Source organism: Aspergillus ruber (assembly GCF_000600275.1).
Source record: "Aspergillus ruber CBS 135680 unplaced genomic scaffold scaffold00009, whole genome shotgun sequence".
Classification (NCBI taxonomy): domain Eukaryota; kingdom Fungi; phylum Ascomycota; class Eurotiomycetes; order Eurotiales; family Aspergillaceae; genus Aspergillus; species Aspergillus ruber.
Window position 1 is genome coordinate 477,957 of NW_024467305.1, and position 23,936 is coordinate 501,892.

The 23,936-nt window shown below is 49.5% G+C and overlaps 11 protein-coding genes across 11 annotated transcripts in view; 6 read left to right on the forward strand and 5 right to left on the reverse strand.

The window, feature by feature from the left end:
- Positions 1–1,922: 1,922 nt before the first annotated feature.
- On the reverse strand, positions 1,923–3,691 carry EURHEDRAFT_411386 (histone H1/H5 family protein). The gene is made up of 7 exons (XM_040781607.1): positions 3,533–3,691; positions 3,412–3,437; positions 3,244–3,266; positions 2,990–3,120; positions 2,808–2,866; positions 2,526–2,750; positions 1,923–2,469 (listed from the first exon to the last, which is right to left on the reverse strand). Exons 1-7 carry the CDS (start codon positions 3,600–3,602, stop codon positions 2,353–2,355), a joined length of 651 nt encoding a protein of 216 aa, XP_040639922.1. The 5' UTR covers positions 3,603–3,691; the 3' UTR covers positions 1,923–2,352.
- EURHEDRAFT_367233 (uncharacterized protein) lies at positions 3,453–4,072 on the forward strand. Its single transcript, XM_040778506.1, has one exon. It carries the CDS (start codon positions 3,601–3,603, stop codon positions 3,967–3,969), a length of 369 nt encoding a protein of 122 aa, XP_040639923.1. The 5' UTR covers positions 3,453–3,600; the 3' UTR covers positions 3,970–4,072.
- Positions 4,073–4,757: 685 nt separating this feature from the next.
- On the reverse strand, positions 4,758–6,367 carry fen1 (multifunctional nuclease RAD27). The gene is made up of 5 exons (XM_040781608.1): positions 6,319–6,367; positions 6,152–6,237; positions 6,075–6,079; positions 5,410–6,006; positions 4,758–5,360 (listed from the first exon to the last, which is right to left on the reverse strand). Exons 1-5 carry the CDS (start codon positions 6,329–6,331, stop codon positions 4,871–4,873), a joined length of 1,191 nt encoding a protein of 396 aa, XP_040639924.1. The 5' UTR covers positions 6,332–6,367; the 3' UTR covers positions 4,758–4,870.
- A 248-nt stretch (positions 6,368–6,615) lies between these two features.
- EURHEDRAFT_476774 (putative transcription factor) lies at positions 6,616–9,567 on the forward strand. The gene is made up of 4 exons (XM_040785427.1): positions 6,616–7,027; positions 7,095–7,941; positions 7,991–8,267; positions 8,315–9,567. The coding sequence occupies exons 1-4, from the start codon at positions 6,777–6,779 to the stop codon at positions 9,115–9,117; spliced, it is 2,178 nt and encodes a 725-aa protein (XP_040639925.1). The 5' UTR covers positions 6,616–6,776; the 3' UTR covers positions 9,118–9,567.
- Positions 9,568–9,859: 292 nt separating this feature from the next.
- Positions 9,860–11,331, forward strand: EURHEDRAFT_401883 (acyl-CoA dehydrogenase; the record flags this gene model as incomplete). Its single annotated transcript, XM_040780114.1, has 4 exons — positions 9,860–10,091; positions 10,155–11,070; positions 11,122–11,231; positions 11,285–11,331. The coding sequence occupies 4 exons, from the start codon at positions 9,860–9,862 to the stop codon at positions 11,329–11,331; spliced, it is 1,305 nt and encodes a 434-aa protein (XP_040639926.1).
- Positions 11,332–12,134: 803 nt separating this feature from the next.
- EURHEDRAFT_411391 (putative ubiquitin conjugating enzyme (UbcD)) lies at positions 12,135–13,488 on the forward strand. Its single transcript, XM_040781609.1, has 5 exons — positions 12,135–12,265; positions 12,382–12,427; positions 12,606–12,635; positions 12,689–12,872; positions 12,928–13,488. The coding sequence occupies exons 1-5, from the start codon at positions 12,222–12,224 to the stop codon at positions 13,065–13,067; spliced, it is 444 nt and encodes a 147-aa protein (XP_040639927.1). The 5' UTR covers positions 12,135–12,221; the 3' UTR covers positions 13,068–13,488.
- Positions 13,404–15,116, reverse strand: EURHEDRAFT_411394 (uncharacterized protein). The gene has a single exon (XM_040781610.1). The coding sequence runs from the start codon at positions 15,044–15,046 to the stop codon at positions 13,571–13,573; it is 1,476 nt and encodes a 491-aa protein (XP_040639928.1). The 5' UTR covers positions 15,047–15,116; the 3' UTR covers positions 13,404–13,570.
- Positions 15,117–15,427: 311 nt separating this feature from the next.
- On the forward strand, positions 15,428–17,183 carry EURHEDRAFT_376761 (cytochrome P450; the record flags this gene model as incomplete). The annotated part of the gene is made up of 3 exons (XM_040778888.1): positions 15,428–15,557; positions 15,607–16,443; positions 16,498–17,183. 3 exons carry the CDS (start codon positions 15,428–15,430, stop codon positions 17,181–17,183), a joined length of 1,653 nt encoding a protein of 550 aa, XP_040639929.1.
- Positions 17,184–17,737: 554 nt separating this feature from the next.
- EURHEDRAFT_411395 (3-hydroxyacyl-CoA dehydrogenase family protein) lies at positions 17,738–19,236 on the forward strand. Its single transcript, XM_040781611.1, has 3 exons — positions 17,738–18,051; positions 18,107–18,751; positions 18,807–19,236. Exons 1-3 carry the CDS (start codon positions 17,970–17,972, stop codon positions 18,965–18,967), a joined length of 888 nt encoding a protein of 295 aa, XP_040639930.1. The 5' UTR covers positions 17,738–17,969; the 3' UTR covers positions 18,968–19,236.
- On the reverse strand, positions 18,994–21,512 carry EURHEDRAFT_411397 (Zn(II)2Cys6 transcription factor). The gene is made up of 7 exons (XM_040781612.1): positions 21,301–21,512; positions 20,997–21,244; positions 20,630–20,940; positions 20,494–20,574; positions 19,801–20,438; positions 19,573–19,755; positions 18,994–19,520 (listed from the first exon to the last, which is right to left on the reverse strand). Exons 1-7 carry the CDS (start codon positions 21,447–21,449, stop codon positions 19,016–19,018), a joined length of 2,115 nt encoding a protein of 704 aa, XP_040639931.1. The 5' UTR covers positions 21,450–21,512; the 3' UTR covers positions 18,994–19,015.
- A 361-nt stretch (positions 21,513–21,873) lies between these two features.
- The window catches only part of EURHEDRAFT_401889 (translation initiation factor 2A), a gene marked incomplete at both ends in the record, with an annotated part of 2,208 nt that continues 145 nt past the window's right edge, over positions 21,874–23,936 (reverse strand). Inside the window, 3 exons of the mRNA XM_040780115.1 lie at positions 21,874–23,656; positions 23,703–23,774; positions 23,821–23,890. Coding sequence (XP_040639932.1) covers positions 21,874–23,656; positions 23,703–23,774; positions 23,821–23,890 — 1,925 coding nt within the window. The remainder of the gene's footprint in view (positions 23,657–23,702; positions 23,775–23,820; positions 23,891–23,936) is intronic.

A 23,936-nucleotide genomic window follows, 5' to 3' on the forward strand; every position in this document is an offset into this window, starting at 1 on the left:
ACGGGTGGAGGCGTCGCGGTATGATAGTCGTTGGCGAAAGACGGCATGGCGCTGCGAAGGAGAGGGTCAAAAAAGAAAGGACGCCCGCTAATGAAAAAAAAAAAAAAAAAAAAAAAAAAAACCGAAAGAAATAAAAGAGCGTAAGGACGAAAGAAGCCGAGATTTAAAGGAGAGAAAAAGAGTCAAGAGTAAAAGAGGAGTTTTGGTGATCGAGTGTGACGTGAGGTCTGCGTTGGAGGGAAACGGCCGGGAGAAAAAGGCTTCGGGGGTGAAATGTCAATCAGAGGCTGTTGAGTCGCAATATCACAGTAGTTGTCAAGTATAGTATGAGCAGCCAGCCGGAAAGGGCGTGGCACAGAGGAAAGACGTTCAGCGACCGATAGGCATGATCAGGAGGCAGGCACCAGGCGAGGGAGAGCGACGTGTCGAGTTGAGGAAAGGGAGATACAGTATCGATTATCTGATAGACAGTCTGAGTATTGGATGAATGAGACAATTAGTATAAGAAAAGAAAAGAAGTCGATGGGGAAGAGAAAAGAGAAGATAGTGGTAAGAGTAAGAACGAGAAAGTGGTGAAAAAAGAAGGGGAGAAAACGGAGGCGGGAGACAGTCGCAGTAGGAGTCGCAGTAATAACAGTAGTAATAATGAGAGCAAAATAGAGGATTAACAGACTAAGAATATTATTATGACAGATATGAATAATCACACAATAATATCAATTTAACTGTTTTGGTTTTTATATTGCGCGTTCATCATTTGACAGGTAATTCTACCGTGCTATACATACATCCTCTGCACTCTACCAGTATCTCTGCCACGAACATGTAACCCCTCGTATCTCTTGCATCTCATATGTATTTCTCTGAAGATATCTGTATCGCGAAATATTCTGCATTATTCTTATATACATACAGATTACACATCTGCATCCTTATCCGATCTATACTTCTCCGAACCGAGTATGCAAAGACATTGACTTACTCCGTAGATGTAAACATGTAAACACTACAGCTACCAATGTCGTCCTTACGATCTAAGCTTCAGTCAAAGGCTTTTGTTCAAAGAGCACATTGAACGATACTTGGCTATCCCTGATCGTCAGGACCTCCGTTACAGCCTGGACGCCTCAAACCAGTTAGACAACACACATGTACTCTACTAATGACCCGGAGTACATACTCTGCAATATATTGATTGAATCTTCAATCCGAGTGTCAACGTTTTTACTTTCTCTATAACCCTGCCAACCGAATAATATCCTTCTAACATGCTCCCGTCTCCGAGATATGTGCTATTTTTGGAACAACAATAGACACTCATAAGGCTGTACCATGTCCCCGTACGAGCGAAGCACTGTATTCTTGATGTTCAAGTGCAATAATCACTAGTGACATACTACAGAATCTCTCATCCCATTAGAATAAAACCTATAAATAATCCTCCGTATGCCCTCCCTGAAAGTCATCCCCTGAACGAACTCTTGGTATGGAGCACGTCCAAAAAAAGTACCTCCACACCACCGCCACACGGATGATAAAAATATGCAATCCTCTGATAGACATGCAGTAGTTTTATGGCTGTGGAAAAGCCCATTTAGGTACGATGATAGGCCCCAATATGTATTACTGATCAAAATTCCCAAGGCCTCGCTGGACAGTATCTGTAATAACTTTATCAAACCTTACATGCGGAAGTCGGCGGAACTGTGTGATAGATCGGATTCAGACTGGCTGGGGTCGTTCTGTGGTATTGACCCGGATCTCGGTCTGGATAGATACCGAGCAAATGGTAAGCGATTCGCGGGCGCAATCACGTGTAATATCATGTGACTCCACGGAGTAGCCCTCCCGATCCTCGACGCGTTCGATAAGCAGGTTGAATCATAGAGTGGTAACACAATCTCCATCTTCACCTTACTATGTAATATTACGTAGTAATTCTGTTCATCTAGGCTAAAACATGAACTGCAATTACGACGAACCCAAAGTTGAACTGGAAAAAAGTATTCATTGAGTATCACCATAAACAACAGGTACTAGACATCGAAGCCAATCACCAGAAGAAAAAACATTGCATAAAAAACCGCAAGACGCCGACCCAACCAACATTTCGGAAAAAGCGAATGATCACTAACATAGAATGATAGCCCAAACGCGACAAAGGAAACACATAGGGAAATAAAGTCACAGAAGGAAAAATTACAACCGAAGGGGAAGAAATGAACACCCAATTGATACAACCCAAAAAAGGATATCACTCGAAGCGCATGAAGAACGAAAGGTGAAAGACGTAGGACGCGATGGAGATGGAGAAGGGACGATTCTCAAAAAGAAAAAAAAAAAATTCGGAGTTTACGCCTTCTTAGGAGCCGCCCTCTTGGGAGCCGACTCGGGTTGGGCCGTCGTCTTTGTCACGCGGCCAGACTTAGTCGTCGAAATGATCTTAGGTTTCTCAATGATGGCAGGAGCCTTGTTTTCTGTCAGCACAAAATTTCACCGATTGAGAATAAGGAATGGTCACGTACGGCAACTGGTGTCTTGCGGGGCTTGGCTGTGTTGGCCTTGGGCTTCGCAGCAGTCTTCTTCTTGGTAGCAGTGGTGGCCTTCTTAGTGGTACTCTTGGTGGTCTTCTTGGGGGCGGTTTCAGTCTTCTCGGCCTTCTCGGCCTTCTCAGCCTTCTCGGTCTTCTTGGGGGCGGCCTTCTTGGTGGTGGCAGCCTTCGCAGGAGCGGCCTTAGCAGGAGCAGCCTTCTATACAATTATCAGTGACATGCTACCTTGGAATAAGTGAGACAGATGTGGACTCACCTTGGGCGCAGGCTTCTCAGCAGCGTCCTTCTTGGCCAACTTCAATGGACCAGAAGGACCTGTAGATAAGAGACGCGTCAGTTGATCCATAAACAATAACCGTGTCCGCACATCAACATGGAGTGCATGTCCATTTTTTTGTCGTACAGAATTCACAAATGGTCACGCGCAGGAGAACTTACCCTTGGGTTGGGTGAAATCACCCTTCTCAACACCAGCCTTGATGGCCTTGTTGAACTGGTTGTCGAAAACGGCAGGAGACGCGTTGTTGAGGTCATTGTTGTTCTGAACATATTTCTTGATGGACTGGCGACTATTGCGAAGGTCGTGTTAGCTGCGCGATTCATTGCGATAGAGGGACACGGTTGGTCGCTTGTCCGGCGACATCGACCACCGCGCAGAGAACACGAAAGAAAAATAATATTTAAAAACATACCTGCTACCATTCCGCTCTTTCAACTATAGGAAAAAGAAAGGGGAAAAGTCAGCGACCAGCTCGAAAATCAGACCAAAGATGCCCGACGAGAGAGGGGCGTGTGTAGACGTGTCACGGTCGGGGAGAGTCGAGATAGATCGCCCAACGTGTAAGACGTGATCAACTCACATTAACGATAGCATCCTTAATCATATCTATATGGATAAAATCAGCATTTATTCGCGACCAAGGCGATGGTTATATCAATTCTACGCGATGTGTTGGTGAAGCAGGATCAGTAAAAACATACCGCGGTAGGAAGCATGGCCAGCGGCGGCCTTCTTAGTTGCGGGCGTGGCAGCAGCTCTCTTTGGGGGCATGATGACGGTGTGGTTGTTTGTGGAGATATATAGGTGTAGAAGAAGTATATATCAGGCGAGGCAATGTCTTATCTATTTTTTTGTTTGTTTGAGTGGTGGAGAGATCGAAGAGAAGGAGGAAAGAAGAAGTGACGGAAGGGGAGGAGACGATGCGCGGGGCATCCGCCGACTTTATAGGGCAGCGGGCAAAGGGCCAGGATCAACTTTTGCCTACACGTCCGGTTTTGTTTTTATTTTGCTCTTTTTTGTGCGTATTAGCCTGTTTGATTTGCTTGATTTATTCTTATTATTTTATAGTGTGAAATATAATACGATCATATATATAGAAGAGTATTCTTGTTGTTTATGCCTACGCGCATCACCATGAGATGATGTCTTCTCCAACGCGTCTACTCCTTTTCGTCTCTTCGCTTCTTTAATCTATTTGACTCGGGTTCTGTCGCTGATAGTCGTGCACACTCCATCTGATCTTCTGCAACGATCATTCGCTTATTCTTACTATTTCTCTCTTTGGCATCCGTACCTGCTGGTGTTGTGGGTTTGACTCGTCTACCTAGACTAAACATGCCATGATCATTGCCACTCTATACAAGCAAACACCAATATTCTATGTGATATTTGATGTGTGAAATTATCCAGATGAAACTCCTCTAGACCGTACTCTGTATATGTCATGCTTAGAATGCACCCGTAGCTGATGCATGAAATCTCCCCTTTTGACAGTCTGATCCTCACTCCGTTTGTGTCTATCTTCTCCTCACTTTTTGCAGCAAGTCTACCTAGTGCTTGATTTGTGATCCTCTTGGGCTCTTGGCCTCGTGCTGCTAATTGGAGTGGTGTGTGATATGTAGTATTTTGCGTGAATTTTATAATTGGATACATGTGGCTGCATTCCACTTCGCGATATATATTGGCATTGGCACCAGCACTTTCAACACTTTCAGCACTATTAGCCATGACCAACCATATTCGACTGAAACAACATTTGCCATATGTGAAATCTACCAGCAGATAAATATATAAAGTCATTCATGTCTACAACACCGCTAAACAGACCAATCTCAAGTGACGTCACTGGCCAATGACCGTCCATTCGGATTCATCCCGGGTTGATCCTAAAGTCCAAGGAGACTATAATTCATTTTTATATTGACCATTGCTTTCTCGCTGTTAAAGTATGTGTATTCCGAGAATTTTATACCAGAAGTAGTATTGCATAGCCAAACGTCATCAAGGAACAATTATCATACATCATAGCCTCAACTAGATTAAGAAGCACGAGGTTTCGCCTTAGCCTCCTTCTTAGCCTTGGCCTCATCCTTTTTGCGCTTCTTCTGATCCTGAATCTTCTCCTCATTCTTGCGCTTCAGACTCGCCTTCTCCTCGTCCGTTCGTGCCACCGGCTTAAAAAACCCTTCTAACCGCGACTGCTGTGCTGATTTGAGATTCTTCTGCAGACGCGCTGCACCGTTGCGCACACGATCCTCGTTGAATCCCTTGTCCTTCACCAGGAAGTCGATGAGTCCCTCCACATCGGGAGCTTCCCATTTGAAATCGCAGTCTGGGTGGTCCGCATCGCGGACGTCTGGCTTGATGAATAATTCTCGCGCGTCTTGGTACCGCCAGTCTTCGGGAATTACGAATTTTTTCTTGGGGTCGCTTTCCATGTGTTCAACTACCTTCTCCAGGCTACCATGCTCGCGAATCAGTTTCAACGCGGTGTTGGGGCCGACTTTGGGAATGGGTTCCAGGTAATCGCATCCGAGCAGGATACAGAGGTCAATAAACTAAGCCGTAGTAAGTTTTCTGCCAGAGGATCACAAAAAGAGAGCACGTGCATACCTGGTTGCGGTCCATACCAAGTCCTTCGAGCGCACGATTCAAGTGAATCTCTTGAATCGGCTCCTTCCGCTGCTCAGCAAACGTCAAATGCCTCAGAAGAATCGGCGTCTCGAAGCATAATGTGTCCATATCCTCCGAAGCAGCCGCGTAAACCTTGCCGGCTCGTGCGAGTGCCGCACACTGAGCTTCAGCTTCCGTTGGCGCATCAATATACGGAACACCCATGAGCTTCATAAGCTTTTTGCACTCCGCATTATGCTCCCTTGTCACCCTGACCGTCCGGCGCGAAAACTTTTCCACATCCTCCGCAGTACCGGTCTCCTTGGCCTCCTCATGGGCCTCAGTAGCCTCTGACTTTCGTGCAGAACGCTTGGCCAATTCACCCGACTTGAGCTTCGGTGGTGCGCCATCGAACACGTATAGGGGCTTGATACCGTTGTCCACCATGCGTAATGTGCGGTAGAACATGCCCATCAGATGTGATGTCGTCTCGCCGGTGTCACTCATAAGTTGCTGGCCTTCGGAGCGTACGGCGATCATGAAACTGTAGATACTCATTGATCTGTAATGGGATTAGCCTTAGCTCTGTTCCTGCGTTTTCAGTCATGTGCGGAATCCGAGTTGACGTACGCGTCCTGTGTGTTAGTAGTGACATTTGTTAGCTTCCTGGCAGCCTAGCTAAAGATTATTTGGGATATGGAACTCACAATTGCGACCTTACGGCCGAACTGCTGCTTGATATCGCCCGTCTTGATCGCATCGGGCGCATTTTCTGCGATCACTTGGTAGAGCTCTAGTGTCTGCCATTAGCACCCTGCAGGTGTGGATTCACAACTCGAATAGAAAAATTGAATAATTAAGGGATTATACTCACGTTTAATACCCATGGTCGCTCTGTTCTATCTTCTTTAGCTATCGCCAGGAGTACTGGAAGTCCGGCAGGATCGACCACCGCGCAGAAACGCGCCGCGGAACTCCAACGCGCCTACATCATTAAGCCCTATAGGGAATAGCGCTGAATCGGCCTTGGTGTGTATCACGTGACACATCCCCGCGCCAATCTCCAAGCGGCCCCGCTTCTAGAGCTCGGGTTTCCGCATTGGGTAAAGCGTACCGACCTCGTGATAATAGGCTCCTCCCGAGCTTTTCGGATAACATCTCATACCCATATCTTTGTCGCTGGCTGTCGAGTCATTGTGCGCGCATAGTTCTATCTTAATAGACGGCCATTGTGCGGGATCTGGCTTATCTCGACGAGTACGAGTGATTCTCCAGGATGAGTACATAGTACTCAGTACGGAGTACCTCACCTTGAGTCCATCAATTGATAAAATGAAGCGAAACCGCATCCAATTCGAGGCTAATGGCGAACACGCATCGACATCTCCGCCGCAAGGGATAGTTGCACCAGACGGGCACATTCCCAAGATCTCACGCAGGATCCGGGCCTGCACCGAATGTAAGAAGCACAAGGTCCGGTGTAATATGAACCCTGGTGAATCGATTTGCCAGAGATGTCGACGTATGAATTTGGAATGTGTTGTCCACAAGAGTCTCCAGACTTTGTTAGAAGACGAGACTGAGTTCGTGTCTATCCCATGCCTGATCCAGGTCTCGGTGATATGCTAATGCGAATGTGTTTGTGTTTAGTTGGAAAACGACCGTCGAACTTGCAATGTCGGATTTGCTGAGAAAAGCCCAACTACCGGAATTATCGTACTACCAAGCCGTCAGCAGAACTATGGACGCGCCTTCAAAGAGACGAGACCGCAAAGGATCGACCGCTTCGACCGAGGATATAGGAATAACGACGGGTAGCGACAGGAGAACCAATTCTATTGACGCCAATGTGGCTGCACCAACGGTCCCACGCATATCGTCGAACTACAACTTCTCACGACAACCGGCACGGTATTCCCCGGATCGGGAGGAGAATGGCACATCATCCTTGGTCACCGCGCCGATGGGGAGCTTATACGAAGTCACACAGCTGAGCGATATTCGGGCAAATTCTCCAGGGGAGAACGAGTCATCTGACCACTCGCTTGCGACGGACTTTATATCGCGAGGTATTGTGGAACTACAAGAGGCAGAAGAATTGTTTCAGTATTTTGACCAGGTTCTCAACCGTTATCTTTGGGATGGGATAGCACTGGTACACAAGGATCTTGCATCCGTCCGGAACTCATCGTCAATGCTGTCTGCCGCCATCCTTGCTGTAACGGCTTTGCACATGCCAAACAAAGAACGCACATTTGACACTTGTTACACCGAATTCGCGAAACTCGCATCCGGGTCTATGCTTGACCGACACCACACCTTGGATGACTTGCGTGGGCTGTGTATAGCGGCTTTTTGGCTTGCTGATGTTAGCTGGAAGTTGTCTGGGTATGCAGTACGGATTGCAACTGAGCGCAACTTGCACCAGTGTTTTCGCAAGGCTGCACAAGGCTCTCCAGAGCATAAGGAGCAAGCAAGGCTGTGGTATCTCCTCTATGTATGTAATCCTGCCTAATTGTTGGTGTGGTTCGTACTGACTATCATAGACATTGGAGCATCATTTCTCTATCGCATACGGGCGTCCACCCATTATCCACGAGGATCCCAGCATCACGAATCATAACACCTTTGTTCTTTCTCCGACAGCGCCACAGTGCGACATCCGCTTACATAGTCAAGTTGATCTGTTTATCATCCTCACTCGGATATACCATGCATTTGGCCCAGATGTGGATCTAGAAGTCCCGGAAAGTGACTTTTCAAAGATCGACAAGTTTGATGCCGACCTAGACGGATGGTGTACTACCTGGATACCTCGTATAGGTATGATGCTTCTTCCTACTTAGTGTATTATATGCTAACTAGAACAGCTGGAAGCTGGCACGTTGGTGCATATCCTTACAGAGCCGTCTATTTGCATTATCACTTTTCCCGCTTGCAGGTGAACTCAGTTGCTCTGCGAACCTACCACTCACCAGCTTCAACTCGCATCATGTCACCTGAGCGCAAGAAACGCGCGAATCTAGCAGTTGAATCAGCCATTGGTACGCTTCTCACTGTCTTGGAAGAACCGGATATCCAAAGAGGTCTGGTTGGCGTTCCGCTATACCTACACAGCATGATCACCTTTGCTGCAGTGTTTCTTTTGAAGATCGCGGCCAAAGGATGCCAAGGACAGCGAAATTCTATCGCTTCAGCCGGCTTGCACATCGATATCGTATATGTTCGGGAATTAGTCGGGCGGATTATCGAATTGATGGTATCGTGCAGTAAGCGAGCTAGCGAACGCCATCTCAGCCACCATCTCGCCCGCGGTCTACGAAAGATGCTCACTGGATTTGAGGAATGGGAAAAAAAGAATTCCTATAACCAGCCCTTTCCCCGACAGAACTCTCACGATGTCTCCCCCATGTTCAAACCAATTATCATTCCCGGAGCACAACCATTAGGTCAACGGGATACCATCCTCAACCACCCACCTCCTTTACTAGGCGTGGCTCCTCTGTCCGCAGAGCGCAGCAATGGGTTTGGACCCAGTACGATCCGCGAAAATGAGCAGCTAGGATTTTCTGAGGGATCGATAGATCCGATGATGAGCGATTTATGGGGATTTGATGAAGAGCACTTTCCCATGGGGGTCTTTGATTTCTTACAGTCGCAAATGCCTGCGTGACGCATCAATGGTATTGGTATCCGATAGAGATGCCATAACCGAGGGCGATCTTACCAAAATCGCCGTAGATCGCCGTCTATATCCGTCACGTCATTTGTTGGTGTCACCGAAGCCGAGACGGTACAGTGATTCGGGCAGTCTTTCAGGCATTTGGCCCGAATAGGGGTGAGCAGCCGAAAGCAGACGTATAACTAGTTTCCGAGCCAAGACCATTTCAGCCGGCAGTAGGGCTGATTCCAGCCGCCTGTGTATAGAGTAGGTACCCGGTTAGAGGCACTTGTACGGGCCATGGCTATATGGTCTTCATGAGTTATGCCTACGCCGCCAATGTTATACAGAATCAAACTCTATGATCTAGAGACGCAAATGCGTCAACTGATTGCAATGCTACTCCTATGATATACCCGTTTGGCTTTCGGCATGACCGTATAGGAAACACCAGTGCTTGGCAATTTGAGTTTCTACCCTTATACGAGGTCATTGAGCCTATTTAGTATTTTATTGTAGAATAACTGCTGTACGACTCAATATTTCCTATTGTATCTCATTGTGGAACTCCGTGTTCTACCGAGTACCAGCCGAGGTTGATTTGCCAAATCGCCGCCACTCTCACTTTCTTGTCCGGACAAGCTTCCCCGCAAATTCATTTTCTAAGGACGTTATTTATAACTTTCGTTTTCTCTTTAATTAAAGAAGAGTTATTTTTGCGGACGCTTGAATTACTCTTACCCGCTTCCCTAGCATGATGAATCGCTTCGGCCTTCGCGCGGCGTCGCGCCACTTCCAGTCGGCGACTCCCCGTCTCACTCCTATCGCCCGGGGATTAGCAGCTCACAACACATCGACACGAGGCTATGCGACATTCAACTGGGAGGACCCTTTGGCTGCATCTGAGTTGTATACAGAGGAGGAATTGGCCATTCAGGACACAGCCCGGCAATACTGCCAGGAGCGATTGATGCCACGGGTGCTTGGTATGCGTCCCTACCCCAACCAACAAATTGAGATGGTCTAGGGCGGTGCTAAGAAAGATGAAGATGCCTACAGAAACGAAGACTATGACCGCAAAATCCTCGAAGAAATGGGCGAACTGGGCCTCCTTGGCGCGAACCTTCACGGATACGACTGCGCGGGCGTGAGCACTGTCGCCTACGGATTGATCACCAAGGAAGTTGAGCGCGTGGACTCGGGATACCGTTCTGGAATGTCTGTGCAGGGGTCACTGGCTATGACTGGTATCTACGAGTTCGGCAGCGAGGAACTCAAGCAACGACTTTTGCCTGGTCTGGCCAAGGGCAAGCTGTCTGGATGCTTTGGGCTTACGGAGCCTAACCACGGCTCGGATCCCGGTTCGATGGAGACGGTTGCAAGGGAGCACCCGACGCAGAAGGGGGTGTATCTGTTGTCTGGTTCGAAGACGTGGATTACCAACTCGCCTATTGCTGACGTGATGCTGGTGTGGGCTAAGTTACAGAGCACCGGTAAGATTCGTGGGTTCGTGGTTGAGCGCAGCCGGTGCCCGCCTGGTACGTTGGAGACGCCCGCGATAAAGAACAAGAGCGCCCTGCGCGCGTCGATCACGGGTATGATCCAGATGGACGAGTGCCCTGTTCCCGTCGAGAACATGCTCCCTGACGTCGAAGGTCTCAAGGGTCCATTTACATGTCTCAACAGCGCCCGGTTGGGTATTGCATTTGGCGCTACGGGTGCTTTGGAGGATTGTGTCGCTCGCGCGCGGGAGTATTCGTTGGAGCGCAAGCAGTTCAAGGGCAACCCATTGGCGAAGTACCAGATGATCCAGAAGAAGCTGGCGGATGCGGCTACGGATGCGGCGTATGGCACGCTGGCTGCTACGCAGGTTGCACGGTTGAAGGATGAGAAGAAGAACACGCCTGAGATGATCTCGATGGTCAAGAGGCAGAATTGTGACCGCGCGTTGGCCAGTGCCAGAGTGTATGTCTGCTTTTTCTTTGGTTTAGGGATGAATGCTAATTGTGATTATAGACTGCAAGAGATTCTGGGCGGCAATGCGACCAGTGACGAGTACCATATCGCCCGCCATGTGGCAAACCTGTTTGTGGTGCAGACCTATGAGGGCCAGAGTGACATTCACGGTAAGCACCTTCCCTTCTCTCCAGGTTCGAGCATAGAATGCTAACTATTACAGCTCTGATTATTGGCCGTGCGCTCACCGGTGTCCAGGCGTTTGTTTAGGCTGAGCCATACTATTCCTTTGGTCATCTCGTGTATTAAACATAAATGTATATAGAACATATCAAGCAAAAACTTTTACTGATCTGATAACGTGACCGATGACATAGGGCTCTGCTGATTTGGCCGGTTCCCTGCATATACCCGTAGGGCAGGGGTGCCATGGGTGTTCTGTACATACTACTCCTGGACATCATGGATTATATCCATATATATCATCACTTATCAATATGTCCTATAAATGTGTACCCTGTTTATATATACTACCAAGAACAGCCATTTAAAAGTCTCGTAATGAATTACATACGGTACCGGATTCCGGCGCCACCGCCTCGTCGGGCGAAAATACGGGTTTTTGAAACCCAAGAAAAAATCGCGGAGCATGTGGCGAGTACCTTGCTGACACATACTTTATAATTGTTTTTGATACTTGTACTATAGAGAGAGAGAAAGAAAAAATAGATTAAAAATGCTGAGTAGATGATTATTTTTATATCAGTCAGGAGTATTCTATACCATTCTCTAATTGCATCTGACTGTGTGGCGGTGGATGTGGCGGTGAGATGTGTAATATACCATACGGTACGATACCGTCCCTCATTTCTTTCACTTTCCCCTCTTCTTCTCTTTTCTCTCTTTTTTCCTCTTTCTCTCTCTCTCTCCCTCTGTCCTTGTCTGTTTGGAACTTCTTTACAACCCCACGTATTTAGCCTGTGAGTCCCATCTATATCTATCTATGTTTATATCTTCTCTTCTCCTTTTCTACCTGCTTGTAAGAGTACTGGTTAACCTATTCTATCGTGCAGAATCAAACCACCTATTCCATTCGACGTCGCCTCCTACCGAACTAGGAGTCTTCCTATTAGCACGCCTCCCTCACACCTTCATACACCATGGCTCTTAAGAGAATCAACAAGGAACTTACTGACTTGGGCCGGTATGTCGTTCCCTCGTCTCCCTGCGCAGCTTTATGGTTAGGTGTTCTCACCCCACCACGTTGCGGGGTGGATTTGAGAACCACAAGATGAGGATATACGATACTAACTGATTTAGTGACCCGCCCTCGTCCTGCTCTGCTGGCCCTCTCGGAGAGGATCTGGTACGATTTCCCTTCTCCTTCCCCCCTTCTCCCCTTCTCATCCTCCCCGGTCTCGTGATTCTCGGTCGTGATATCGCTCGGTGCGGCGGGGCAGATACGAAACTGCAAATCCTTCCTTGTCAGGAATCAGACCGCACGTCATCAAGAGTGAACAGTGTACTGACATACGTGATAACAGTTCCATTGGCAAGCAACTATCATGGGTCCCGTAAGTCGCATCAGTCGTATGTTTGCAATCGGAACAGTGCTGACTCCTCACAGAGCGACTCGCCATACTCCGGTGGCGTTTTCTTCCTCAACATCCATTTCCCTACCGACTACCCCTTCAAGCCCCCAAAGGTCAACTTCACCACCCGTATCTACCACCCCAACATCAACTCGAACGGCAGCATCTGTCTGGACATCCTGAGGGACCAATGGAGCCCTGCTCTCACAATCTCCAAAGGTCAGTTCGTCGCATCTGGTATCTGCACTCAATGACTCGAAACTAACCGGCATAGTTCTCCTTTCTATCTGCTCGATGCTCACAGATCCCAACCCGGATGACCCGTTGGTTCCCGAGATCGCCCACGTCTACAAGACTGACCGTCCCCGGTACGAGTCAACTGCTCGCGAGTGGACCCGCAAGTACGCTATCTGATTTCCGCAATGAAATTCTCTTCTCAACCGCGTCTACGTCTTGTCTTCTTTCGCGCTCCGTTTAGATCAGATCCGAAGCCTGGCGTACCGCGATCGTAGATCCTTTCCCTCCCCTACCCCGTTTGCTTTCTATGTGAAACATTTGCGAATCTTTTTTTACCCGTTTTCTGTTCTCTTTTCTATATCTTTTGGCGGGAAATGTCATATCCAACGATCATTATGACCACTCCTCATGCATTTCATGGCATCGTTTTTCTCTGTTTCGTTCAATGGAGTCGGGATTCTACATTGCTGGGACCTCACCGGGAGGTTTCTGGGGTGGACGTGGAGGCTCGTTCGTGGAAGTGAAAGATATCCGGATGGCGTGTGAGGGAGTTGTGTTGATAGCGGTTAGGATGAGATCAATGACAACCGTTGACCGGTGTTTTTTTGCCTGGTAGAAATTCGGATTTGCTCTAATGCTCTATTATACAAGCTATACAAGCTTATTGACACTGACAATAACTAAAAACAGAAAATCTGATCCGACATCTTCGCAACGGCCCCCGAAGCCTGGAAACCCAGCCCAACCAGGCCCTTCTTGGCCGCATTCACCATCCCCGGAGGCCCGCAAAGCATGACCCTAGTATCCGGTGCTGCCGCTGGTAACTTCTCCCGCATAACATCAGGAGTGACATACCCAGATCCGTACTTCCAACCTTTCCCCGGCTGATCAAGCATATACCAAATTCTCAATTTTCTCGGATACGCCTTCGCAAACGCTTCCAACTCCTTCCTCAATAGAATATCCCCCTCCGCGCGATTCGCATACACTAGACTAACCTCTGTCTCGTCTGCTTCATCCTCGCAAATCGCACGGATCAGTTGGTACATAGGCGTGATGCCTGTTCCACCGGCAATCATACCGATCTTTCGACAAAGACCTCTGGAATATTTCATTGCGCCTTTAGGCCCGCGGAATTGCACTGTGTCCCCGATTTGCAAGCCGGCGAGGTATTTGCCAGTCAACAGACCGTCGGGGTAGCATTTTATGACTAGTTCCAAGCGTCCAAGGTCAGTGTTATTCGACGTCGGCGTGTAAGACCGCGACACAGTCTCCCCGTTGATCACAGCCTTGATAGCAACGTGCTGTCCGATAGGAAGACCGATGACATCCGTTGATTTCGGGAGGTCAAAAACAAAACGATAGACGTTCGGTGCAAGTTCATCCTTCCGGACTAGCGGAAGAGATTTATAGTCCTTGGGGTTGAGGAAACCCTTTGCGAGATGTGGATTGGGCTTGGGTGCTCTGCGCGATTTTACATGCGGTGGGTACTTCATGAAGCCGGAGTCGGGGGATGTTAGGGCGGAGAGTTTGGGGATAGCGAGGGCGACCAGGGTGCTCATGAAGAGGGTTGCTGTTGTGAAACCCTTTGTGAAACTTCCCTTGCCTGCCGTTGCGGTTTGTTGTAGTGAGGCTATCGATGGCCATGCGGGTAGACCCTTTGGGAAGAATCGATGGATGTCGATATTACCTCCAGAGGAAAAGAAGAGGTATACAGGGAGCGCCACGCCTGCGCCCGAGGTTGCAACGAGGGCAATCGTCTTGAGTATACTCCCCGAGCTCTCAGTGCTCTTCGACACCTCCACCGTAGACTTGGCTGGTTGTTGAATCACACGAACGGTCTTGTTCTTCGAACGGTGTTCCTGTGCATCTTTCAAGGTGCCGATGAAGTACGTTTGCAGGATTTCGTCTGCGTCTTCGGAGTGGCCGACTTCGTCGTATGCTTCTGATGCGTCGGTACCAGCTGTGTCGAGGAGGACGTCTGCGCCGCCGGGGTGGTCGCGGATGTAGGGAGTTACGTTGTATACTGTTATCATCAGTTTTAGCATTTTAGGAGTGTAAGGGTATGAGGAGGAAGTACCCTTTCCATGTATGGCGATCCACAGGTCATCTCTGGACTTGTGAGACGCGAGGTCTCGGGTTGTGTATTCCGGCATTGTATTCAGCTTCAGAAAACTTGCTAGAAAAGATAATTGCTTAGGAATTGATGACTTCTGAATTGTTGGGCGATATTCGCTTCTTTAAATAAACGCCTGTCAGTATTTGATCTATACGGAGTCTTAACCGACCAATCGGAATCGCGTATCTTCCGAGGTACTACACACGCACCCTAATCAATTTGGGAGAAGGCTAGACCACACCACTGTGAATTGTCGTAATAGTAATCTAATACAAGTGTATATAATGCGGCAATTAAAGAAACCTCGGAATGTCTTGCTAGGTAGGGTATTTGTATGATATATAAGTTCGAGGGCGGACACTTTGTTGCAAGACTTGCAAGTTAGGCTAGCCAGGTTCATTTGCAAATATACACCAAAATGTCTCAACAATTTTATCTCCTTGGAGAGCCCGTCTCTTCGGCAAAGCTTCTTCCCGTGGAAAAGACCTTGGACTTTGAAGGACTGCAGTATGTAGTCGCTGCGCATTTTGCAATCGTTGAAGCACAGGGTAAGTTACGTTCCTTCTCGCGATTTCCTGACCCAGCTAACGATAACAGGCATTGGCTTCCAAGACGAAGAAACCATCTTCTCAGAAGTCCCCGACATTCTCGCCTCCAAAACCCCCATAGCTATCACAATCGACGGTCACGCCGTCCGCGACCCTCCAGGCCCCAATGGCCTCCCCTACGTTGGCAACTACTTCGAAGTATATCCCGACCACCTAGGCAACCACCAGCGTCTGTTCGACACCTATGGTCCAATCTTCAAGACAACGAGCCTGGGACGGACGACCTATCACACGAACGATCCGCAGATCTCTGCAATCGCCTTCGCCGAGTCGGACTTTTTCTCCAAACAGATCAACGATGCGCATCCGCTGTCCGCCCTCAAAACCCCTGCCGCGGGTATCTTCCTGGGCGACACGGATACAGAAGAGTGGAAGGTCACGCACAAGTTTCTGCCTCCAGCGCTTGGTCCCAAGGCCGTGCGGCACTATGCGCCCACGATGCAAGCGACAGTTGAAGATGCGTGCAAAGTCTTTGACGAACTCGACGAGCAGGGCGAGGCGTGGAACGTATACCAGTACATGCTGAAGCTAGGCTCGCAGGCCGTTGGCAAGTTGACACTGGGATTGGACTTTGAGCAGTTTGTGGGACCGGATGCACCACTGCATGAGATGGTTGAAGCAGTTGCGGAGATGCTCTCGTTGAATAAAAAGGTTACGAGTAAGGGGGATTGGTATGCGAAGTTGCCGTTTGGAGAACCGAAGAAGTTGCAGGAGTTGAGGAAGCGGATTGAGGAGATGGTGGGAGAGTCGATTCGGAATGCTGAACGGGGTGGTGTCGAGGATTTGCCGTTGCAGGATGCTGCGTTGAAGGCGGCAAATATGGTTGGTATGTTGCCTGCATCTATATATCTATCTGATTTTCATTCTCTGACCGGAAAAGACTACGCAATCCGCGCAACCGACAACAAAGGCGAAAAACTCCCCAAAACCAGCCTCATCTGGTCCCTCGTCGTCGCCACCGCTGCCGGCTTCACAACAACCTCCTCCCTCCTCTCCTGGCTAATCTACGGCCTCTGTACATACCCCGGCATGCAAGAACGTCTCCTCCAAGAACTAATCGACAACGACATCGATGACACCACCCAAATTACAGCAGACGTCACCGACCGCCTCTCCTTCCTCGACAAATACATCAAGGAGACCCAACGCCGCCACAACCCCTCCTTCCAACCCGGCCGCACCGCACAACTCGACCTGATCCTCCCGGGTGGCTACAAAATCCCCAAAGGTGCAGTCATAATCGCAGCCTTGCACCACATCCACAATAACCCGGCTCTGTGGGAGAATCCTGCGCGCTTTGATCCCGATCGGTGGGATACGGATGCTGTGAAGAATAGACACCGTGCGGCTTATGTGCCGTTTGCGACGGGGCAGCGCATGTGTATTGGGTTTAATTTTGCGTTGCAGGAGATTAAGGTGTTTCTGCCCAAGCTGGTGTATCGGTATGAATTCCGGAGGGAGGGAGATGGCACGATTGAGTATGATCCGATGTTTCAGTTGATTAGACCGAATAATTTGTATGTCAGGGCTGAGAGGAGGACTAAATGGCCTGCTAAGTCTGTTTGATTCGTTATTAGATTTTGCTAGATAGATATGGAATATAGAATAGAGAATAGAGAGATAAAGATTTGATTTCGTGTCTAGTGTGCATCTATCCAAGTCGTCTATTATACAAGACTTATAATTTTTCAGTTGGAATTTTGTTTAGATTAAGAATTGATATACAATTAGTTAATAGCATATATAGTAGGTATGGGTATTGTTAGAGTTTAGCTACCTATAGACTAAAAGCAATTATCCTACACCACTAACCCTAATCCTGAACCACCGAATACTATAAAGAACCTCTCACTACAAAGTCCAGCAAGCATGTCAACCACACCACTTCAACTCAACAATAACACAAAAACAATAATAATCTCTTTTCTCCCGCGTCCTCCGCCTTTGCCTCCATCCACCCGCCTGCCGTGCGTACCGGCAAGCCGAGACCCGAGTAACTGACAGACCCACAACCCGAACTGTCATCGATTTCCGAGCTCTCCCTCGGTACTTAAATATAGACCTATTTTTTTTTTCTGGAATGAATATAGAATCCTCGGAAACAACTTGTCATTTTCTACGTCAAAATCCCGAGCTATGAAGTGCAACTCCACTTACTGCTGGTTGAATTCGAATGGGGTCTAGTATAGGGAATCGTGTACAGCCCACTCACCGCGGGTATTGCGGTCCGTATGTATGGAGCATATAATGTCTTCCGAGGAACGTCGTTGTGGTAGGCATTAGTAGTATAAGTATGCTTCAGTCTTTCCCAAGAACCACTCAACTCTAGTTCATCCAAACCCGCTTCACACAATGTCCACCTGGAACCCCCCTCAAGACTACCGCACCCGCCCCGTTACCATTTTGGGCGGTGGCGTCCTTGGTCGCCGCATAGGTACTTCCCCCGCAAATAACCCTAATCCAAAAGAATAAAGGTACTAACTAAATAGCCTGCGTCTGGTCCTCCGCCGGCTACGCCACTCGTATCTTCGACCCCAGCCCCGATCAACGCCAAGCAGCAATAACCTACATCACCGAGAACGCGCCTGCCTACGCCGAACGCACCACAATTCAACCAAACAATGACATCCAAGCCTTCGACAACTTGGAAAATGCAGTCTCAACAACCTGGCTAGTCATCGAAGCCGTTCCTGAGAAACTGGCCCTTAAGATTGATACATTTGCCGAGCTAGCCACTCTCGCCCCAGCGGACTGTATCCTGGCGTCGAATTCGTCATCCTACAAGACCTCTGAAATGCTCGACAAGATATCCCCGGAGGCAGAAGCTCGGTCTCGAATCCTAAACACGCACTACTATATGCCCCCCGGTAACATGATTGTCGAGCTCATGACGAACGGACACACAAGTAGCAGTATTTTCCCGTTCCTCGTTGAGCGGAGCAGAGAAGCAGCGTTGGTTCCGTATGTTGCAAGAAAGGAGTCGACGGGGTTCATTTTTAACCGTCTCTGGGCGGCCGTGAAGAGAGAGGCGTTGACGGTTCTGGCGGAGGGGGTTTCGGAGCCAGAAGAGATCGATGATATGTGGAGGAGGATGTTTGTCGAGGGAGGTGTTGTACCTTGTGGGATGATGGATGGTAAGCTTACCTCCCCTCTGTGTATTGGCGGTGAATGTGGTTGCTAATGATATAGATGTCGGTCTTGATACGGTTGCGTTTATCGAGGAGCATTATGTCAAGGAGAGGGGTCTTTCTGGGGAGAAGACTGTTGATTTTTTGAAGGAGAATTATCTGGAAAAGGGGAAATTGGGGTCGAAGTGTGAGAAGGGAGGTTTGTATCCTCCTAAGCAATAAGAATGTTGTTTTTATAATATTCTACTTAGTCTATCGGTATTAATACGATCACTGATCAACCCATAACTGTCCCCACGTTTCCCAAAAATTGAATGTAGACGCTTCATCAACCAGCGCATCGATCAGGTCACTAGTCATCTCGGTGTTCATGTTCACATCACCCCCAAATGGAATATTCCCAGCTTGAACTTGCCCATCATCATCACCAACACCTGCACCAGCATCAACAGCCACCGGAACAGACGCAACAGGAGCGGTCACCGGCGCAGGAGGCTCAACTGTTTTCACATTCGCAGACGCAGTTGCATTAGCATTCACAGTAAGCCAAGTAGGACTAGACATCCCCATAACACCCGCATCACAGGCATAAAACTGCTGGATCGCCTTTGCAAAAATGCCCCGGTAAATCGACGCAACGGTATACACCTTCTGGAACTCCTCCATGACCATCATGCAGACATTAAGCTTGTTTAGACGTAATCGTCGCGAGAGGGAGTTTGCAGAGTTGCAGTTTAGGAGGTGCATTTGCATTGCTGGAACGAGAAGGGGCGGACTGTCTTTGTTAGTATCGGATTGTATTGTGGTTTTAAGATTGATGTGCGTACGTCATTGGAAGGGCAAATTCGAGGAGATTCTCCTGGGCTAACATATCGAGGATGTCGTTTGTTCGGGAAGCTGCTGTGTCGGCTTCGCAGCGCATTCGGTGTTGCCATTTTTGTTGTTGTGTTGGATGCAGACCTTCTGGTGATTCGGTCCCGTAGGGGCGGTAGAACATGATGAGAATCGCCCTGCTTGCGTCAGTAACAGTCCAATCCCACGAAACAAAGACATACTGGTAATGCAATTGCAAATGATAAACATAAAATACCGCCTCCCGACTCAACTCCCCATCATCCCCATCACCAACATCCGGACACCGACAAGACAATATCTGCGCCTCCAGCACCTCAACCTCCCCCAACTCAGGCCTCCCCCTCAACGCCTGATAATTCAACTTCAACACTTTCCCCAGCACCTTGCTCATCTCCACCAGCATCACCCAAAATTCGGCCATCCTCTCCAAATCCCCGGGCAGAAACGCTTCCTTCGTCCCCCCGTCCACACCTTCAAGATCACTCAACATATCCTCTGCCCTAGCCATCGGCATATCACAATCATTCAAGTCGATCCTCATTGGCCGCCCAAGTGTAAGACTCATCCAGCGGTCGCGGAAGAAACATGTCCACCAGAGGCGTCGCCAGAGGTGCCGCTGGCGATCTGTGATTGAGGCGTTGCGGCGCGTGGAGGTGGTTGTACTGGGGTTGTTGGTGTTGTCAGGGTTGCGGTGGAGGCCGAGGATTTGGCACATATTGACGGAGATGCCGGTCCAGTACCAGGGGGCGGCGTGTTGGTCTGTCTCGGAGTGCCAAAAGCCCAAGAGGAGGGAGGATTGGAGGAGGGTGGTCCGGTCGGTTGTGTGGTTGTACATGGACTGGTTTTTTTTCTCTTGAGATCCTGTATTAGGGTTGAGGGGGGTGAAGACGTACCTTTGCGCATGAGTACATGGCTGCTTTCATCGCTTTCCGGGACTCATAGCCCTCACTCTGGCATATCGGTATCGGAATGAACTACCTTTGTCAGCCCTCACTCTAACAAAAGCACCTTAGATAAAGGGAGACAAACATTAACAGCAGCAAAAAACACACTCCACACCAACAATATATTATAACCTCCCAATCTTCCCGCCGCAACAGCACCCAACAACCCATCCGCCTCAACAATCGGCATAATTGGATGCACATGTCGGAAATACGCTCGGATCAAACTATCACACGCCTCTTTCCCAGGTAGCGTGAATACGCCTTTACTCGCTAGATATTCTCTATCTTCGCTGGAGAGTGATGACGACATGTGCATTGGGAGGAGCAGGTGGCGCGGGAGATGTTGTTCGGGGGAGCAGAGGTCTAGGGTTGATGTTATGCCAGTTTGGTCGCCTGCCAGCAATTAGCATACTTATTTTGGTTAAATGTAAGGTATAAGTCAAGGGTACCAGTGTAAAAAGGGACCTGCCCGACACCTTCAGGCTGGCCCAGTGCTGCAGCTGCAATTTCAAGCCCGTTGCGCTCTTCATCTTGTATCCGGTCACTAGCATGCGAAGGTGATTCTGACGCCTCAATGTGATGAACAGGATTCTTAAACTGTTGCCTCGACGACGGCACAACATCATTAGATCTATGTCCAGGTGAATGTGACTGTGAGTTCGTCTGCCGAGCCCTCCGCTCCTGAACCCTACTCAACCTATCACACATTACATCAACACACAATCTTATTCATGTTCATAGTAACGAACTCACGTCAAGCTCCTCCTCTCATCAACCACACACTCTGCGCGATCCTGCGCACATCCGATACACGGAATCCCGGTAACAGTCAGACTACAACGGACTTTGCGGCGGCGACAAGATTCGCACGCGATTGCCGAGCGGTAGCGGCGGGCTGACATTAGATTGGCTTAGCTTAACTTAACTTAATTTAATCTTGACTTTGATGGTTCAGTGTAGTAGAGTATGGGAGTTTGGTTTTAGGTGCTTTGGTGTGTGTATGGGGTCCGAGGTTTATGTAGGTTCCGAGGAGGAGGCGGGTTGCGGGTACCGAGGAATCCCGAGTTCCGGTTGATCTGTTTCAGGGTTGTTGGGTTGTTATTTAGCTATTCGAGTCACGTTCTATTGTTTGTATGATGTAGACTGAATACGACGTTTTGTATACATGGGTAAAGCATGATACACCAGTCCAATTGCCAGGATGTATATCTCTAGATTTTCATCACTAGATAGGAAACTGGGAGTACAGAGTACACACATGAATCCAATTCACCAACCAACCAATACTCTAGATGTCTAGATGCTATAATGCATGCATGCATGAATCTATCCGGTATAGCCCGACACCTCCAACTCCTTCCGCACCCCATCCTCCGTCTGGATCTTCTTCATCTGTGTATCCTCCAACTTCTCACCCCCAGCAAGGCGCATCTTCAACTCCTCGATAGCACGCATCTTCTTCAACAACCCGCGGATTTTCTTATCCTGCGTGCCCGGCTCTTCCGCAGGAGCAGGCTCGGGTTCGGCGGGTTTTTCGACGGGCTTGGCCGTGCCGTTGGTCTTGTTGCCCTTGCTGGCGCCGTTGGCACCAGCGCGGTTACCGTTCTTCTGGGCGGCGGCTGCGGCGGCGGCATCGTCTGCTTCCTTCTTCTTGGCTTCACGCTTCTTCTTGTTCTTGGCGGCGGATTTGGAGAGTTCTTTTTGTTCAGAGCCCGGCAGTGGGACGCCGCCGCCTGGGGCGGCCCCAGGGGGAAGATACTCGGGGTCAGCGCCGGGGACATCGCGACGGCGGGGCTTGCCGAAGCTGCTTGCGGAGGCGACGCCGGAGCCTGCGCCGTCGCGGATGAATGCTGCTCCACCCTCGTCTTCACGCTTGAACGCCAGAGGAGTTGTCTGGCCACGGGCACCTGGGGGTCGGTAGGCGCCGGCAGGCTTGACGGGGGCCTTCCGGGTGTTGAGGTAGGCGAGCGCAGAAGGGTGCGGAGTGGGGGGGTTCTTGAGCGGGTCGGCTGGGGCAGCAGATTGTTGAACGTTGGGTTGGGGTCTCCAGAAGACGTCGTAGAGCTCGTGCATATCCTCGTTGTACATGAGGCTACCGCTGACGTGCCAGATACGGACACCATTGTCCACACGCAGACGCGGGCTGGTCGTTGCGGTCAGGATGTACTGGCCGTCGGGAGACCACTCGCATACACTGGCGTTGGAGGCTTCCACCGTCGTGACCTTGGTGTAGTCCTTGTCCACGTCGATAATGTCCATCTGGCCAGCCAGATTACCAAAGCCAGCCACCAGTACGAATCGTCCACTGGGCGAGAACAGGATGGTGTTGCGAGGTCCCAGAGGGAAGGTGTGCTTGGGCACACCACGGAAGTTGAAAATGGTTGTCTTGGCCGGCATATAACCGTACACAACACCAAACTCCCGCGAGTTGGGCGACCACGACACATCGTGGATTGGGCCCTCCTTGTCCAGCTCCACTCTCGAGTCAAAGCCACCGTTTGAGCTGAGCAGGTACAAGGTAGTTTCTCCGTAGTAACTCTTGCCCGTGCGGTCAACCTCAGTCTGCGCAAGCACAATCAAAGTAGTACCCTGAGCGTTCCACTTCAATTGCACCTTGTCACCCTTGAAGAAACTCTTCTGCGACACCGGCGCACCGAACTGCGGCACAACAAACACCTTGACCGCGGCAGGCTGTCCCTTACGCTCGGGAACAAAAACCGCAATGGACTGGCTGTTCTTTCCCGGCGAGAGCGCAAAATCCGCTACCCCCTCCACGCGCAGCTTGTTCCAGACCGTCGAAAGGTTCTCACTCTGGTAGAACTGGACCTCGTTGGTGACCACGCGAGCGCACAGCTTCTCATCCGCCGAGTACTGCAGGTTCCAGCCGGTCTGCGACTTTTGCACGAAACTGCCCACGACCGTGTGCTCGTCTCCATCTTCGACCACGCGCCAGACCTTGAGGTTCTTCACGGCGTCTCCGTTTGCGTCTTTCGTCGGACGCTGCCAGGTGATGAGGTAGGAACCGAGAGGCGAGAAGGCCAGTTCGAAGACGTTCTCGGCGGGGATGGTAGAGACGGCGTGTCCGACGGAGGGGTCGATGATGATCACCCTAAATTGTCAGCTCCTTTCCTCTTCAAACAGATTAGAAGACATACTTGTCAGGAGATGCCCACGCATAATACCGACCGCACGGAGAATAAGCTGCACAACGGAGGTTTCCCTCAGGTCTAAGCTGTCAGCACCATAAAATCCGATCCAGAACAAATATCATACCTCGTAAACCCGGGCAACGACTCATAAACAGGGGCCGCATCGAGAAGGCCAATCCCCTTGACCGTTCGGACTGCGAGAATCAGTCAGTCATTGCGGACACAAAGTACCAACCTGGC

Bases quoted from the DNA above. Each gene is read 5' to 3' on its own strand.
- EURHEDRAFT_476774 (XM_040785427.1), top strand. From the start codon at position 6,777: ATGAAGCGAAACCGCATCCAATTCGAGGCTAATGGCGAACACGCATCG. The intron at 7,942-7,990 runs GTATGTAATCCT...TGACTATCATAG, and splicing joins GGCTGTGGTATCTCCTCTAT to ACATTGGAGCATCATTTCTC. The intron at 8,268-8,314 runs GTATGATGCTTC...TAACTAGAACAG, and splicing joins TACCTGGATACCTCGTATAG to CTGGAAGCTGGCACGTTGGT.
- EURHEDRAFT_367233 (XM_040778506.1), top strand. From the start codon at position 3,601: ATGATGACGGTGTGGTTGTTTGTGGAGATATATAGGTGTAGAAGAAGT.
- EURHEDRAFT_411391 (XM_040781609.1), top strand. From the start codon at position 12,222: ATGGCTCTTAAGAGAATCAACAAGGAACTTACTGACTTGGGCCG. The intron at 12,428-12,605 runs GTACGATTTCCC...ACGTGATAACAG, and splicing joins GCCCTCTCGGAGAGGATCTG to TTCCATTGGCAAGCAACTAT. The intron at 12,873-12,927 runs GTCAGTTCGTCG...TAACCGGCATAG, and splicing joins TGCTCTCACAATCTCCAAAG to TTCTCCTTTCTATCTGCTCG.
- EURHEDRAFT_411397 (XM_040781612.1), bottom strand. From the start codon at position 21,449: ATGTCAGCCCGCCGCTACCGCTCGGCAATCGCGTGCGAATCTTGTCGC. The intron at 20,575-20,629 runs GTTTGTCTCCCT...TGACAAAGGTAG, and splicing joins TGTTTTTTGCTGCTGTTAAT to TTCATTCCGATACCGATATG. The intron at 20,439-20,493 runs GTACGTCTTCAC...AAAAAAAACCAG, and splicing joins CCATGTACTCATGCGCAAAG to TCCATGTACAACCACACAAC.
- EURHEDRAFT_411395 (XM_040781611.1), top strand. From the start codon at position 17,970: ATGTCCACCTGGAACCCCCCTCAAGACTACCGCACCCGCCCCGTTACC. The intron at 18,052-18,106 runs GTACTTCCCCCG...CTAACTAAATAG, and splicing joins CGTCCTTGGTCGCCGCATAG to CCTGCGTCTGGTCCTCCGCC. The intron at 18,752-18,806 runs GTAAGCTTACCT...CTAATGATATAG, and splicing joins ACCTTGTGGGATGATGGATG to ATGTCGGTCTTGATACGGTT.
- fen1 (XM_040781608.1), bottom strand. The intron at 5,361-5,409 runs GAAAACTTACTA...CCTGCTCGGATG, and splicing joins CTTTTTGTGATCCTCTGGCA to CGATTACCTGGAACCCATTC.
- EURHEDRAFT_411394 (XM_040781610.1), bottom strand. From the start codon at position 15,046: ATGCCGGAATACACAACCCGAGACCTCGCGTCTCACAAGTCCAGAGAT.
- EURHEDRAFT_411386 (XM_040781607.1), bottom strand. From the start codon at position 3,602: ATGCCCCCAAAGAGAGCTGCTGCCACGCCCGCAACTAAGAAGGCCGCC. The intron at 2,751-2,807 runs GTGAGTCCACAT...ATAATTGTATAG, and splicing joins CTGAGAAGCCTGCGCCCAAG to AAGGCTGCTCCTGCTAAGGC. The intron at 2,470-2,525 runs GTACGTGACCAT...ACAGAAAACAAG, and splicing joins CCCGCAAGACACCAGTTGCC to GCTCCTGCCATCATTGAGAA.